The 17627-nt window shown below is 49.0% G+C and overlaps 1 protein-coding gene across 1 annotated transcript in view; it reads left to right on the forward strand.

Moving 5' to 3' along the window:
- Positions 1-17627, forward strand: part of ALDH1A2 (aldehyde dehydrogenase 1 family member A2) — a 69473-nt gene that overhangs the window by 24481 nt on the left and 27365 nt on the right. The window contains exons 3-5 of the mRNA XM_082198580.1: positions 1797-1901; positions 3225-3365; positions 7341-7470. Coding sequence (XP_082054706.1) covers positions 1797-1901; positions 3225-3365; positions 7341-7470 — 376 coding nt within the window. The remainder of the gene's footprint in view (positions 1-1796; positions 1902-3224; positions 3366-7340; positions 7471-17627) is intronic.

Raw genomic sequence — 17627 nt, forward strand, 5'->3', positions numbered from 1 at the left:
ATTGGTGAGATTCCTTGGGTGGTAATGTTATTTCATGGCTCCGTAGGTCCTTCCCTCAGCCAGAGATGGCAGCAGGGGGCAGCACAATGGCTGGACATAGGTAAATGTAAAGGGACCATTAGGTCCAGTCGTGGCCAACTCTGGGGTTACAGCTTCCGGGTCATGTGGGGAAGGCCGCCAAGTGTTGTGCTGTTGTTGTCTGTTGAATGTCTCAGTTGCTCCCATCTCTGACGGTTGGATCTCTGCTTGTTTTTGTGATAACCTGTGAAGTCAGGCATCTGTTTTAAGAGTTGGTCTTCTTTGTGATGCGTCTTGTATACTGTAAAGAACTTTGGGTGCCTGGAATCCTGTTAGGAAGGTATTCTGTCCCCTACTCAAAAGGTGTCAAGGAGTTTTGAGTGGTGGTGGTACAGCAAATGGAGAAGCAGAGAGGGAAAACTTGCACAGACTCAATGGACTGAATGGCAGCTAGAGATGGGTTTTGAGAAGGGGTGCACCAGAAAATGTCCAGATGGATGGATAGATAGATAGATAGATGATAGATAGATAGATAGATGATAGATAGATACATGATAGATAGATAGATGATTGATAGATAGATGATAGATAGATAGATAGATAGATAGATAGATAGATGATAGATAGATAGATAGATAGATAGATAGATAGATAGATAGATAGATAGATGATAGATAGATAGATAGATAGATAGATATAGATAGATAGATAGATAGATGATAGATAGATAGATAGATGATAGATAGATAGATGATAGATGTCTTCATGTTTGCAAGGGGGAGGGGAGTATGTGCCATTTGGATTTTCCGCCTTTGGCACCAAAATATTTTGAGCCAGTCCTGCATCTTGGATCAAGGCTCCGTTAATTCCACACAATGTGTTTTCATCTCAATCAATGGCTTGTTTCCTTGAAGAAGAGTAAAGTTGGAGATGATTTCACATTATCTGGGTGATTCCCATGACAAAAAGGTTTATGTTTTGAGATGGGGTATTTGGATGGCTGAGCTCTGGGTGGATTTGCCTTCATTCTGGATAGTTGTGTGATTTTAACAATTTGGGGTTTTGCAGTTTCTCTTTGTGCTCTGAGAATCCCAATTTCAATTTCAGGCAATCCACTTAAGGCTTTAAATCCTATCTCTCTTGCAAAAGGACTGTTGATTTGGAGTGACAGATGGATCCAGGCTTTCATGTTAATTTGCAGGAGCTGGTGAGCTAGCCAAACTTGCTGCAGCAGATCCTGCCCATGGCGTGTGTGGCAACACATCACACACACACACACACACAAACACACACACTTCATTACAAACAAGAGCCGCTCCCCAAAATAAGATGTGCCAAGACACCTTAACAGCACAGATGAGAACAGTACCACCATCTTAGTAGCTGCAAGTTTTAAAAACAAAACAAAAACCCCTCTGTGGCCTCATTTCTGAATACCAGACTTAGTACTTGGCCATGGAAAAGAAGCAGCAAAGTAGCTGAGTACATGTATCTCAGGAGCACCTTGCAGACTGAGTGCCACCACCAAGAATGCCCTACCCTAGAGATCATCCTTAAATCAGCCAGAGCATCCTTTGCTAACCTGATGCCCTCCAGACGTTCTGGATTACAACAACAGTCAACCCAAAACTTCCAGCAGAAACCACCTTGGCAAAGGCTGGGGCCAAGGATGCCAGTGAGCCTCCCACCCTCTTTGATGAAAGCAAATGTGAGGAAGCACATATAGCTTTAAAGAGTTACCTTTGTCTTTGCTTAATATCCATTTTTTCCTCATTCAGATTTTTATCAACAACGAATGGCAAAACTCAGAGAGTGGGAAAGTATTCCCTGTGTCCAACCCTGCAACGGGAGAGCAGATCTGTGAGGTGCAAGAGGCTGAGAAGGTAATGTATCCTCGGAATTTGTCTGCTCCTCATGACACCTGCCCTGCCCTATCCCTCGGCTCAGGCAGAGAAACAGATTCCTTCTCACCCTCCATGTGACAACAGTTCAGCTGGCAAGTGGGCACTTTGCCCACCCAAGGGCCCTCTCTGCCCATCTGAGCCACTGCCAGCCATTGGCGATGGGCAAGGGATTAAGAGGTTTCCTATGTGATGTAGTGGAAACATTTATCTGGTAACTTCTCAAAGCCCCTCTACCCCCACCCGGCACAATCAGGGTCGCCCTCTCCCGATTACCTGGGAAATGGCAGGCTGTGGGCAAATGGAGAAGGGCTCTTAGGCTACCTCCAAACCTCAGTGCCCCAACTTCTCTGGCCTCTGGAGTGGATCTGCAGCCACAGTCCCCTGGGAGGGTCTTCTGTGCTTGAGGAAGGGGCACTCGGAGGCTTGCCCTCACTGCCCAAAGTGTGTCATGAGAAGCATCTATCTGCCCTCTCCAGCCAGGCGGCCTTGCAGCCCTCCCTCGGCGGCAACCCAGGTTACCTGGTTCCAGTTCATGGTTGTCTAAGTCAGCCTCATCTTATTTTTTTAATATAATTTTTATTAGTTTTTTAAGATATCATTTTCAACAGTAATTAAACATACTTTTACATCTTATTCAATTTTTTTGACTTCCATCAGTCCTGTCTGAAAATTTTCCAATCTAATCTCTCAGTATGCATTTCTTATCTTCCCTATTACATTTCAAACTCATAACCAATATCTCTATCTTTTTCTACTTTGTAACACTTTGTATATTTCTCCTTACAAAACTTCTTGTAGTCCTACTAGCATAATTTGTTGGTTACAGTTGCTCTCAAATAATTCATATACTTCTTCCAATCTTCTGTAAATCTCTGGTCCCGCAGGTTTCGAATCCTTCCTGTCATTTTGTCCAATTCTGCATAGTCCATTAATTTCGTCTGCCATTCTTCTTTCGTCGGAAGTCAGCCTCATCTCCACCCTGGGCCATTCCAGGTGCTTCAGACTGCAGCTCTCTGCTTTAACGCCAGATCATGTCTTCTTTTCACCTGTGCATGTTTTAATCCGACGAAAGACGCCTTGAGTCTTTTTGAGAGAGAAAAAGTGTGTAAGGAATTTTTAAAAACTGCACTAATGAAATGGGTGGGAACAAATCCTAAATGTCTTTTGTGTATTTTTCAAAGACACCTATCCGTCAGTCCGTCAATCCACCGACATCTTTTCTTCCCAACAAGGGTTGTTTCTGGTGCCGTGTTTGTACTTTGTACTAACTAAGGTTTCTCTACCCCCTCCCCCCTTTGACAGCCTGACACAGACAAAGCCGTGAGGGCCGCTCGCCTCGCCTTCTCTCTGGGCTCCGTGTGGAGGAGGCTCGATGCCTCGGAAAGGGGGCGCCTTTTGGACAAGCTGGCTGACCTGGTGGAAAGAGACAGAGCCTTACTGGCTGTAAGTTTTGCAATGGGACTGGTGGGAGTGGGGCGCTGTTTTTTCTGCCCGCTGAGAGTACTGTTAAAAATGCTTTGGGCATCAGAATATGACATGCAAATAAGTTTGTTTGATGTGCTTTTCAAAACGTTTTATTAGAGCTGCCACCCAATTAAAAAAAAGTATGATTTTTGTTGATTTGGTAGTTCAGCCATGGTCAACCTGGAACCCTCCAGATGTTGCTGGACTCCAACTCCCATTAGCCCCAGCATCATATTGTCAGATTGGCTGAAGCTGATGGGAGTTGGAGTCCAAAATATCTGAAGGTTGAATAACAACAACAACAACAGAAGCAGCAGCAGCAGCAGCAGCAGCAACAACAACAACATATTTGTACCCTACCCATCTGTCAGGGTTGCCCCAGCCAGTCTGGGTAGCTTCTAGCATATATAAAAACATAGTAAAACCTTAAACCTTAAAAAGCTTCCCTATACAGGGCTGCCTTCCTAAAATATATACAATTGCTCACCTTCTTGACATCTGATGGGAGGGCATTCCACAGGGTGGGCGCCACTACCGAGAAGGCCCTCTGGCTTAACTCTTCCCAGAAAGCCCTAACGAGAAAGCCCCTGCTCCACATCTGGGCAATTGAGGTCCATGTATGTTCATGGCAAGGGTCAGTTCTTGAAGCCTCCCATGTCAAAACAGCCCCCGTGACATGGCTCCTAGATGGCATCTGCCACTGGGCAGGAGTCCTGAGAAAAAGGTCTCTCAGCAAAGCATCCTCTTGCTGAATGCAGGCTGCTGAATTCTGCATCAGGAGAGGCTTCTATACCGTCTCCAAGGGCAGCACTGCAGAAACAGGTGGGCAGACCCTCTTGCGACTGTATAGTTTCTCCCACTCCAGCTCTTTGGGGAGAAAGTTGTGTCAGAGGCTTGTGCCAGGAGCAACTGTGACTGTGACTGTGTCTGTGTCTGTTTGGGCTGTGGATCCCTCAAACCTTCAGGCTCTGGGGTCCAAACCCACTCTCTGTGCATGCAAACCCCTGCTCTCCAACCCCCTTCACTGGGGCTTTTGTGAGAGATGCCTTTGGTGGATTGGGTGCTCAGTGGGTTGCTCGCAGCCTGAAGGCTGGAGGTTGCCAGTCCCCTGCTAGAATAATAATTTCTGAGCCTGTGCAAAGCAAACCGCACACCCCGCCCCCCGCACGCTAAAGAGAGAACGCTGAGCTGCACAGTTCAGGCACGACGCGGAGGAGCACATGTGGTCGGCCCCGACATGGTGGCACTCTTAATGTTATTTTCCACATGTCAAGTGCTTTGAACTAAGCCGGCAAACATCTTAATTCCAGCTTTGTCAACACTTAAATCATCTTACCACCAGTGTATGCTGTAAAATCGCCACGGGGAGAAGGGGAGGGGCCCAGCAAATCAAGTCAGCTCCCTGCCTGTCGCTGGATTTGCGGTTCCCGAGCCAAATTCTTTATTGAGCGGAGCCCACCGCCTACCATGCCACTGACTTCAATTGCAGGATGGGAGGCAGGGGAAAAAATATGGCTATTGCCCTTCCGTATATCAATGGGATTTATGGCTCACATCCATTTGTGTGTTATACCTGCTTTCACGGATACATTTCCCCCAGCTTGGAACTATCGTGGGGAGATAATGGTGCCTCTTAAAAGTGATTTAAGCGATCTGGGTGGAAATTTTATGGGGTTCCTTAAGAGGATCTTTAAGGTCTTCTTTTTAAAATGGGAATATCCCCTTAAAGAAGGGCCTGTGGCTTGTTTCATTGGGGCTCGGAGCCTTCCTAGAGAAGAGCAGGCTTATTTGATGACGGGCTGGACGCTGTAGATATCACATTGCTCAGCAGGGGTCTTGGCAGCCACGGCAGAATTCCTTGGAGACTTGTTCCAAGGAACAGTGCAGTGGCAAAGCAAAGCGAGGGACACAGAGGAGTGTGGCTTTTTCAGAGCAGGTGTGATAGTATCACCTGCCAAAGTGCTTGGGTAACTGGCGGACCCTTCCATGCTCTGGTAGAAGCATGAGGTGATAAGGAGGCTTTCACATTTGTTTGTGACAGATTAGAGGGAAGTCAGAGGAGGAAGAAAATAATAATCAAGTGGAGGGGGGATACATCTTTCTTTTCCTTTAACACGGTTCCCACTTCACACAAGCAGTTTAAATGACACATGTCTTCTCTGCACAAAGTTTTGCATTTTTAACAAAAAGCTAAAGTTTGCATTTCATCTGAAGATATTTGGTTAAAGCTTGATGTGTTTTCCAAACTGAATGTGCAGTTTGATGCAGGCACCACTGAGTTCAATGGAGCTTCTCCCAGGAAATGATGCCTGGGGTTGCAGTCATGCTGATCCTGAAAAACAGGGCAGAATGGTACTTCCTGCTGCTCTTTGGTGCATGTAAGCGAATAGATCAAGGCTGCTGCCTGAGATTTGGGGCTCTAGTTGGGGGTTATCATGATGTACTCCTGTTCTTCAAAACTTACTATGATACCACTGTTTCAGAAGGACAAGCTGACCCTTCGGTTTCAATATGTTTCTTATTAGGAGAGGGTTCTGGCAAGCTCTCTCCCAGCTGCTGTCATTAATGTAGCAAAGCCCAAGGCTTTCGTTTTTCAGCTTGGCCCCTGTCCATAGGAACTTCAGGTTTATCTGGCTGACCTGAGCCCAGTGGCAAAAGGGAGGCGGACAACTCAAGGGTATTGGGTATTGTCAACTTGAATGGTGGAGAAAGGTGGATCTACAGAGCACACATGGTCTTCTGGGAAGTTTTCCTGTAGCTTGCCACCTGCAGATGAACAGGAGCTACGCAAGAGTATTGCACATCTCCCAATCGCGTCAGTGCGATTTGTACAGGAGAACTTCCTCCTAAGATGCCCTCATTCTGTGCTGTTGGGAATGGACCTCTTTCTGGGATATGTCCTGTGCCCCCAATTATAGCACTGAACTTTGGCAGCTACCATCCAGATACGCCCATTTCTTCCAGGCTTCTTTGCCCACTCCAGTTTGATCGCCAGGATCCCCCATGGTGGCTCGGAAGTTGCTGACATAGCAGCTGAGATGCCAGGAGAGATTTGGGAGTATACCTCTCAGATTATGTGCTGTTCATCCACACCCCGAAAAATCTTACCACTCCAGCCCCTTTGTACAGCTAGACCAGCCTTAGCTCACAATGGCACTTTGATGACCTGCTGCAGATACGGAGACAGGAGCAGCTGTCCAAAGGGGCCCTGTGACTTCCCTTTGCATATGGACTAGACACATGAGAGGTACAGTCAGGAATGCACTCTGAAAAGACCGATGTTAAAGAGGCAGTCCCTGGTGTGTGCCCAGCCAACTTCCTCAGGCCTTAAGGGTCAAAATCCAGTCCTTTGGCTCACAGGCCGAGGCGAAAACTCACCAGTTGCAAATTACCATATTTTTCGCCCTATAGGACGCACTTTTCCCCCTCCAAAAATGAAGGGGAAATCTGGGTGCGTCCTATGGGGAGAGGGGTGCGCACCGACCCCTCTCGCTCTCCAGGCTTCAGGAAGCTCTGCGCAACCCTCGGGAGACTGGCTCCGAGGGTTGCGCAGAGCTGCCTGCAGTCCCCGGCTCAGCACAGCTCTGCGCGGCCATCAGAAGTCCCGCTAAGTCCCGCCCCGCTCCGGATGGCGGCGCAGAGCTGCCTGCAGTCCCGGGATCAGCGCACTTCTCCCCATCGCCAGCCCCACAAGCTCGGGGGACAGCGGGGAGGCAGAGAGTGCCTTCCCACTGTTCCCCGACCTGGTTCTTCCAGCCCCGCACCTGGGGGGGAAATAAAAATTTTTTTCTTTATTCCCCCCCCAAAAAAACTAGGTGCGTCCTATGGGCTGGAGCGTCCTATGGGGCGCAAAATACGGTATAATAGCCTTTTTCTACTGTCCTGTCTCTGAATAGGAAATAGTTGTGATCGCTGGCTCTACATGCCTTTTCTTTTGTCTTCCTTGTCCTCCAGACCATGGAGTCACTGAACAGTGGGAAGCCCTTCCTGCAGGCTTTCTATGTTGACCTTCAGGGCGTCATCAAGACTTTGCGCTATTATGCTGGCTGGGCAGACAAAATCCATGGAGCGACCATTCCTGTGGGTAAGTCAAGTCCTTTGAAGCACCAGCTCTTGCCTACGAGGACAAGGCTCTCCTGGGGTTTTATTTGTGTCACGAGTAGACCAAGGGCATCTCTGTAGCTCTTAGCCAGGATGGCAGCTATAGAGAGATGTTTCACGTTCACAGGTCGTGTGTGTGACATCTGCCACTGAGAGAGGGATGCTGCCGCCTCCCACTCCAGGCTCTTCTCCTGGGCCTCCTGGGGGCATTTGGGCTGGTGTGGCAGGAAGCAGGATGCGGAGTGAAATGGACCGTGGGCCAGATGGCTCCATGTTTGGGGAAAGAGTGTGACTCAGAATGTATTATTTGTTTATTGCATTTACATCCCATCTTTTTCTTCTCTAAGGAGCTCAAAGTGGTGTGCACAGTTCTTCCTCTCCACATTTAATCCCCCCCAACAACCCTGTAAGGTTGGTCAGGCTGAGATGCAGTGACCGGCCCAAGGTCACCCACTGGGCTTCTCCATGGCCAAAGGGAGGGGGTTGAACCCTGCCCCCCCCAGTCCAATTCTGACACTAACCAATCCCAGAGGCGTTTGAAGGTAGAGCGACCAGTTCAGCTGCCCTGGGTGCTGGAGTTGCAAAGGGCACTGGAACAATGATGCAGAGCAGAGTGCGAGAGGCAGGTGGGTGCCAAACTTTAGTGTTGCACCAGGTGCCACTGAAATTTGGAAGCCCAAAGTCCGCCACTGCACCACACACACAGTTGGGGGGGGGGCAAGAGCAGAGAACAACTGCCCATCCTGCCCCCGCTTCTCATTCCATGGCCTTTGGCTCCCACAACTCTTTTTAGCAGCTCTGCTCAGATGCATTGTGGAGGCTTGGCCACTCAGCCAGAGAACCTGAACATCAATTGCTGCTTGCTAGGGAGACTGTGTCCGAAAATGTGCAAAAGAACCCCTGCCACGTGGCTGTGAGTCTCTGAATGTCTGGTGCTCTCAGGCCCCTCCATTTTGTTCCAGTGGGGTCAGTGGGGGTGAAAGCAACTGCAAAGGGTGCCTGGCTTGCCATCTCTTGGAGAATGCAGCTGCCCTGAACCCCCAGTAACAACAGGCATCTGAACCAGTCTGCGTTGGGAGCCTTCAAGTGTAGAGTGCCCTCCCTTCTTCCACTGCTGGCTCAGCCTTCGCCACGGAGGCTTGGGAGCTGGCTTATGCTCCAGCGGGAGAGCATTTGGACCCTATTCCAGAGTTTCTGTGCTATTGACAGAATTTGGCCTGTTCAGTGCCCACTGCAGCTGCTTTCCTTCCACGCACTGCACCAAGGGAAGTTTGTTTCATGGTGGTGATTCTTTTTTTGACAAGGAGGGAGGATGACTTTACAGCTCTCTTGGGTTTCTGTTGTCTCACCAAAGGCAGAGATGGCCTTTCCTCCCCTTGGCGGCAGCGCTGAGTAATAGTCTAATATTGCACACAAAGGTGAAGACAACAAAGGCCAGTGTGAAACATGACACAGGGCTTTTCTTCGTTCTTCTAGCAGCTAATTTAGTTGATTTAAAAGGGGCTTGGTGGGTGGGAAAGTTTGTCCTGGGAGGGGGAGAGACTTTAGGAGGCAGACGGCTTAGCCTGGAATAGGAGCACAAAGTCACTGCAGGCAGAGTTAAACCCGGCACCCACCCAGGGGAAACTCTGTGCAGAAGAAGCCAATGTCCAGATGGTTGCACTGGGTGTAATTGGACACCCCCAAACAGACCCCAAAATCTTCAGGGGATTATTAACACCCCTCCCCACATTTGCACACAGAGCCATAGCTTTGGAATGCATGAAATAAGAGTAAATTCTCACTGAGCATGTGCAGAGTGTCTGAGTAATTGTGCTTCCAAGTCATCCACTGTGATGGGCCAGCTGGGTGCAGAGGAATGGTGGGAGGCACCAGCTGGGGAACCCCTGGCAGAAGAAGGCTCAGAGCCTGGAGAGTGGTGGTGGGACGACCATGAGTGGTCAGAGGGAGAAGACTGAGGGGAGGAGGTGTCGGAAGCTGAAGAGGCAACAGGGTTTAGTGAGCTGGGAGAGGCTGTGGCAGAAAGAAGTGCAGAAGCAGAAGTAGAAGCAGAAGCAGAAGCAGAAGAGGAGAGAGGCCAAGAGGCAGAGATCAGGCAGGCTGTTGAGGAACCCAGGGGGTCTCCCCCTCCTGCTGCAACCAACTCCTCTTCCCCTGGTTCCCCAGAACCTGAGAAGGTATGAAGAGGGCAGAGTAAAGACAGACAAGGCGATACAGCTTCAGCTTGCTTGAGAAGGAACCTGGGGTGGTGGAGATTTAGAGAGGGGTGGGAAGGCAGAGATCTTCAGTCCTCGCAACTGCCTCATAGGGGCAGGTTCTACCAGGAAGAGTTGCTGTGCTCACTAGGCCTGCCTCCTGGGCTGTCTTGTTGCTTTGAATAAAGAGTTAAGTTCACAGAAGCCATGTGAGTTATTGCTGACCAGCTCCTGGCACCATCCTCTGTCATCTGAGGGCGTAGCTTGAATGAGAGCACGGCTTCTCCTGTTTGGACTCACTGGTCTCCCCAAGGTATTGCCTGCCTGACAAATGTGTGCCCTTTTCAGAAGCACTTGCTGCCACATGGATTGGGGCTGCCCCACTGTGTGTTGTTGGCTGCCTGCTGGCTGGTGGAGGATGGGAAACAGGCCACATGATGGCTCCCATCCTTGTGACAAGTGACTGTGCAGAGAGACGATGCTCATCCTTTCCCAACACCAACTGAATCTCCCTGCTGGGACAAGGTTCATCTGCTCCATTTCTCTTTCAGTCAGACTGAAGGTGCAGGAGCAGCACCCATGAAAAAAAGTGGCCACCCTCATTCACTGCTCCCTACCAGCTACGAGGGAGCAATGGGGGACATTTGTCCAAACAGACAGATCCTGGGATTTACTGCTCCCCAAAAGCCCACTCACCCAATCTCCATGGGTTGGCTAGTTCATGGGGCACTTTGCCTGGAGTCAGAAATTCAGAGAATCATAAAACTGTAGAGTTGGAAGGGACCACAAGGGTCCAGTTCCTTATAATGCAGGCATCTTTTGCCTCTCGACCCTGAGATGAAGAGTCTCATGCTTCAACAGAAGCCTTGCAATTTTTGAAAGTGAAATCCTGGACTTGAGAAGAAAGAGGTGTTCTGATCCATGGGACCTTATATTAGGTCTTATTCTCCCATTGTTTGCACATGTCAAGCATTAATGTGATCTGCTGCTGATTCTCTGGCTTGAATGCTTTGCTTTTGGGGGGAGGACAGTGGGAGAGCACGCTATTCGCCTTGCCCCCCTTCCAGGTAGGCCTGTCAGAAACCTCAGAGAGCTGCTCTGTGCACAGGAGGGAGCTTGATGAACTTATGGTCTTCCTCACTAAGAGGTAGCTTTTTGTGCTCTGATGCTGTTCTGCTGAAGGGGCTTCCAGGGAGTAAGGCGCACCCACCCTGCATAGGGACCCTCTGTTGCAACGCTGATCCGTTTCGCTAGGACCATTCTGTGGCTTACTTAGCATCCCTGTTAATCCCTCCCGGCTGCAACCATATTTCACTGAGCACATGTGAAAGCCCACTCTAAAAATGCCAAGGAGAATCCAAATGAGAACCACAAATGTTATTGATGCTTTTCTACAACATGTTAAAGTCGGATCATTTTCACTGCTGGGGCTTTCCGAGGTTTATATGGAAACAGTAAAACTTTCAACGTTGCCTGCTCAGTTTCCGAGCACAGGAGGCCCCCAGCTCCGGAAAGATCAATGTTTAGGCAAAGTGGGCCATTTTTGTCAAACTTCGTTATTCTGGTATCACAAACGCTGGTTTTATAGCAGGGGTTGGGCGGGCGGGAAACTCTGGGATGTGACTCTCCACATTCCGACTTTAATCTCCATCCTCTGTGTAAAACATTTGCCAAAAGGAGGGTCTAATAAACAGGTCTGTAAAATTCCGCCGTGATTGCAAATGCTGAATACAGGAAGGTGTTGAAAAAGGGCAGCTCTTTCAGAGTCCAGTCGCAGTTTGGAGTTTGGGAAGCCTGTGCGCAAAAGAAAACTCTTAGGTGAGGAGGGAAGACCTGGCCGTTTGTGTCTGATCAAATTAATTAGGGCCTTCCCAGGTCCTGATTTAGAAACTGGGTTTCCCCTCACAGTTTTGGCCTCTCATCCTCAGGCGCAAGGCAGGGCAGAGACGCTAAGAGGCCATGATGTGTGGACTTGAGCCAAACCTGGTGGAACCACCATGGAAATGGGGTGGAAATGTTGACAGGCTGCCTGAAAGGAAAATGAACCAGCAGTGAACAGAGGTTGCTGCAGGGCAACAAAAGTCACAGGCAAAAGGCTCTGCCCAATATGGACTGATTTTTTGGCTCATTTGCTAGGGTGTTTCCACCATGCTGGGCATTTCAGGTGGCACTGCCAAGCCTCGTTCACTCGCTCTTTTTACAGCCAGCATTTCCTCCGCGGTGGCTCTGTTTCCCCCTCAGGATTCAGTTGTATACTGGCAAATTTAGGTTGCACAATAAAAGTGGGTTGGGCTTTCTTGTGCAACCAGCCCAAATCAGAACTCTTTGTGGTAAATAAAGTGAAGGAGGAAATGCCCAGGAAAGCAGGGGGCCACAATTGCTCAATGCAATATTGCATAACCTTCTTGCAAACAAGTAAGAAGTAATGCTGACCTCGCAGGATCTCCCTGAAGGTTTTGTGAAAACAAATCAGGGTGGATGCTCACTAAAGAGGTCCTCTGGAAGAGCCCCCAGATCGCAGAAAGTCCGACAGATGCCATTTGCACCATTCTCTTATCCTGTCTTTTTAAAAGAGTGGGGGGAACAGCTCAGCACACATCAAATATAGCCTTTGTCGGGGTGGACACAATCTGATGACCCCATTTTTTAAAAAATCAATATTTTCAATAATCTCAAAAACTTTACTTAAAAACAAAACAAAATGAAAGATTGTTGTTGTTTAGTTGTTTAGTCATGTCCGACACTTCGTGACCCCCTGGACCAGAGCACGCCAGGCCCGCCTGTCTTCCACTGCTCCCACAGTTTCGTCAAACTCATGCTGGTAGCTTCGAGAACACTGTCCAACCATCTCATCCTCTGTCGTTCTCCTTGTGCTCTCCATCTTTCCCAACATCAGGGTCTTTTCCAGGGAGTCTTCTCTTCTCATGAGGTGGCCAAAGTATTGGAGCCTCAGCTTCACGATCTGTCCTTCCAGTGAGCACTCAGGGCTGATTTCCTTAAGAATGGATAGGTTGGATCAATTCAAAAGCATCAATTCTTCAGTGATCAGCCTTCCTTATGGTCCAGCTCTCACTTCCATACAACACTACTGGGAAAACCATAGCTTTAATTATACGGACCTTTGTTGGCAAGGTGATGTCTCTGCTTTTTAAGATGCTGTCTAGGTTTGACATTGCTTTTCTCCCAAGAAGCAGGCGTCTTTTAATTTCGTGTGCTGTCTGCAGTGATCATGGAGCCCAAGAAAGTAAAATCTCTCACTGCCTCCATTTCTTCCCCTTCTATTTGCCAGGAGGTGATGGGACCAGTGGCCATGATCTTCGTTTTTTTGATGTTGAGCTTCAGACCATATTTTGCGCTCTCCTCTTTCACCCTCATTAAAAGGTTCTTTAATTCCTCCTCACTTTCTGCCATCAAGGTTGTGTCATCTGCATATCTGAGGTTGTTGATATTTCTTCCGGCAATCTTAATTCCGGCTTGGGATTCATCCAGCCCAGCCTTTCGCATGATGAATTCTGCATATAAGTTAAATAAGCAGGGAGACAATATACAGCCTTGTTGTACTCCTTTCCCAATTTTGAAACAATCAGTTCTTCCATATTCCGTTCTAACTGTAGCTTCTTGTCCCACATAGAGATTTCTCAGGAGACAGATGAGGTGATCAGGCACTCCCATTTCTTTAAGAACTTGCCATAGTTTGCTGTGGTTGACACAGTCAAAGGCTTTTGCATAGTCAATGAAGCAGAAATAGATGTCTTTCTGGAACTCTCTAGCTTTCTCCATAATCCAGCGCATGTTTGCAATTTGGTCTCTGGTTCCCCTGCCCTTAAAGTCCTATAGCACTAACTCTTTGTGTCATGGGGGTTTGGGGCAAAGCCAGAAAAATGTTCTAGCACTAATTAAAAGATCATTTTTTAAAAAAACAACTGATGAGATTATAAAATGGCACCCACCCAGGGGCGAAACTAGGTTTTATTTCACCCGGGTCAAAGACCCAGTTTGGTATCCCCCGCTATGTGCATTTGCGCCCAAACACATACAGGCTGGGAGCCTCAATGGTGCCCTTCTGGAGTCTTCACCTGGGGCAAAAACCCTGGCTGCCCCCCCCCCAAGAGCTATGGCACTGCACCCACCACAAGGTTTATAGTGAGTGTGTGCTGCACTACAAAGAACACCCACACCAGCTACATTGCATCCACTCATGTGGATGGCAAACAGCCATGTGGGCATTTGGGGGAGGGAAACCCAGAATCCTCTCTTCCTGGTAGTGTGGAAGGTCATCTGCAATGTTGATAATACAGTGGAAAAGTCATGATTAACTAATGCTGGGAACCACTCACCTGCAAGCAGTACCCTCGGGTCCCCCTCGGCGTGTCCGGAGATGGGCCTTGCCTTAGTGGCAGCAGAACCGCCATGCTTCATGCGAAAGGCCACAGGTTGGTGACCTCTCAGTGTTCCTGGACTCCAATTCCCATCAGCCCTAGACAGCACAGCCATGCTGCAGGCTGCAGAAGGTATGGAGGACACACCAGGATGGAGAAGGATGAAGGAGACAGCCATGGGCTAAGACCAGACAGGGTCTAATGCAAGTCATCTCACAACAGAGATGTATTTTTTGAGCTGGATTCAGCCTGTTGTTCTTTAAAGTCACATTTCGAAAGCAGCTCCTGAGATTCCCCCCCCCTTTTTCAGAATGTTTTCTTTTTCGCAGGACTAGCCCTTCTGTTGACTTCTTTAAAAATCCAAGTTTCCTTTTTCGGGGGGGGGGGGTTCAGTTCTCAACATTGCAAAATAAGAAGGTGGCTGGCTGACACATCAACCATCTTTCCTGTTGTCTCAGGAACAGGAAAGGAAGTGAAAATAATCCCCAAATCATTGTTTCTTGTAATTTGGGAGGCCTTTGTGCTGTTCCAGGAAGAGACTTCAGCTTGCCCAGTTCCCAGATGAGATTATCTGAGCAGAATAGGTTCTGTGTGCCCACTGCTCAAAACCTGATAATGATGTGTGATCTGAGCAGATGTGTTAAAAGGGATCTCCCTGGTTTCTGCAGAATTAGGGCTTCCAAGTTGCACAAGCGGGGGTTTATTGCACGCACAAAAAGTCAGCCCCCTCTGTCTAGCTAGAATGTTTTCTTTCTGTCTCATCGTCTGTGCCTTTTACTAATTAGCCAATCTTTTCCTCTCTCTCCTTCTCCTCTTTCCTGTCCCTACTGCTTCTTATCGGGCTCCTCCTTGCTCCCACTTCACTGATAACGGGCCTATCTTTATTAGTCTCCTTCCAGGGCCTTGGAAACATCACATGGAGCAAAAGCAAATCCCCAGCTGGTCAGTCTGGAGCTCCGCACTGATCTGTCTTTCTCCCACTCATCCCACCCCGCTTTGTGGAGCAAACGGAACAGGGTGAAGAAATTCAGCAAGCTAGAGAAGGGGCTTGTTTCTAATCAAAGTCAAGTTGAAAACTATGTTTAGAAACCAGGATGCTTTCTGGATTCATCCCTTTATTATGACCAGATGTTTGCACAGATGCCTCCCCAAAATGCAACCAGCCCCAGGAAATCTTGATGTGTCCCTTGCCAGCCTTAGTTGCGGACTCCTGGCGTACTGGGCGAGTGACACATCCAAAGCCGGTGGGGAACTCCAGGAACCCCTAAACGCTGCTGTGAGAGGTACTAGTGTGGAAGTACAAGACAGCAAGGAAAGAAAGAATCAAAGGCTCCTGTGTGCCCAAACAGAGAGAGGAGGAGGCTGCCCGCTATAGCTCTCCATGAAATTCATTGTTTGCGCCTTGCTCTCCCTCCAACTAGTCTTTGCTGGCGGAAGTGATGTCGCATTGGGTCTGATTAGATCACTCATTTTTCCCAATGGGGACAAGAGACTTGCTCACTGAGAAGGAGGTTGCCTGTTGCATCTCTGTATGTGTTTCCCGCTTCTGGTCACAACAGCAGTGGAGCGTCTCCATGCCGCCCATGGGTGGGTGGGTGGGTGCACGCTCATGCCCTTGCTGGGGGTGGGCTGAGGGGCGGAAGACAAATGGAGCCCACTGTGCCTGCCCAGCCCCTTTGGCACTGATCTAGCAGTTTCTTCTGATGGACTTAGTCCTGGTGATCCTATACCCTGCTGCTCTTTTTGGGGTTCCCTGGAAAATCTCTGACCCAGTTTTGCTTTTTGGGGAGACTGGAGGGAAGGGTGTTTCTCAAAATGTTGTTAAGTGTGCATATATATGTATTGTACATTGTTGTTTGTCACGTTTCAGCACACCCACCCTCCAGCCTTTGCAGGTTAAGAGTAAGGAAGAGGGTGGCCTTTGGCTCAAGGGCCCAGACCTGGACACCAAATCCCCCCTTTTCCTGCTTCAGTCCCTCTAAAATCTGCCTATCCAGAGTGCAAATGCTGCTGAATCTGGCAGCTGTCCTGATACGTGCATGCGGATTGAGTGTGAGATTAAACAGCTTATTCAACTTTCATAAGTTTTATATATTATATGATGAAAGGAAGCCGTTATGGCTAATTTGCTAACACAAAACTGCTTCCGCTGTCAGCTGTTGCAAAGTTAGTGAATCACTTGTGGGCACTCAGCCACAAAGAGCTTTCATTTAGCAGTGGGAACTGAGCCCAAACTGGAGCTAAATTCAAGTAAGCACCCCCACCCTCGAGTTCTCTGTACACATTGGGAGCCGTGGTTGGTGAAGCAGGGGAGACTGGTGAGGATCAGGACCCACTCACATTATAGTTAGCATTTGCCAAAAATGTAAAGAGGTGGGAGCAGTGGCGTAGTGTGGGGGTGCAGGGGGGGCCGGCCGCACCAGGCGCAACATCTGGGGGTTAGGGTTAGGGGGCGCAAATCCACGGGTTAGGGGGCGCAAATTACTTGCCTTGCCCCGGGTGCTGACAACCCACGCTACGCCACTGGGTGGGAGACCCAGTTTTTGATCCACTTGAGCCTGCCCAGTGTGTTCCCTTGTAGGAGTTAAAGGGAATTAGATAAATTCATGGAAGAGGATAAGGCTACCCATAGCTATTAGTCACAAGGGCTACCCGAACCTCCATATTCAGAGGAAGTCTACCTATGGCAAGCTATTGCCTTCAAGCCCTGTCTGTGGACTTCCTGGAAGTGTTTGATTAGTCACTGTGGGCAAAAGAAAACTAGATGGATCCTTGGTCTGATTTGGCAGGGTTCTGGCTCTGGGGAGGTCCCCCCCCAAAAAAAAATTCAGTGTAGAGTAGCTGCCAGCTGGGCTGGCTGTTGGGGTGCATCTAAGTACTGAGATGGGATTGTATCCTGCACTGCACCATAGGGAGGTAGAGAAGGCTAGCTCAGAGGGTGCAGGACAGGTGTTGTGCCAGCCACAGCTCTGTCTGCTCCACACACACCCTCAGCATCTGCCACCTGAGGCAGCTGTCTCACAGTGTCTAATGGCAGGCCAGTCCCAGGCTCCCCTTATGTCCCTCTCACCACTGCTGGAATGCATCACCACGCAGAGGGGAGAGCCAATAGGGTCTGTACTGTGGGGCACTCTGTAAGTTCGGATGAGGCAACAATGAAAGCTAGCAGGGTCACCCTGGCATGCACTGCAATCTGACTGCGAACCCTGGAAGAAGCTCCCCAGAGCCTCTTCTGCAAGACTTGAACTTGGTGGCAGATGAACGTGGACCTTTTAGCTAGGGAGTTGATGCAGAATGAAAAGCACCCAAAAGGAAGACATTCTGCGAGCCCAAGGGGAGCAAGCTTGTTTTCTCCTGTTCCAGAGGGTAGGACCCGAACCAATGGATTCAAATTACAAGAAAGGGGGCTCTAACTAAACATTAGGAACACTGGTGCCACCTCCAGGGGGCCCTGGGGGCCTGGACACCCATAAAACTTTTGCTGTGGGTGCCCTCCCTCTGCCCCCCCTCGCATGCTGGCCCTGCACTTTGCTGCCTTATCTCTGGCGCTCTGGCACCATGGCAGC

This window comes from Podarcis vaucheri, assembly GCF_965113315.1.
Source record: "Podarcis vaucheri genome assembly, chromosome: 14".
Taxonomy (NCBI): domain Eukaryota; kingdom Metazoa; phylum Chordata; class Lepidosauria; order Squamata; family Lacertidae; genus Podarcis; species Podarcis vaucheri.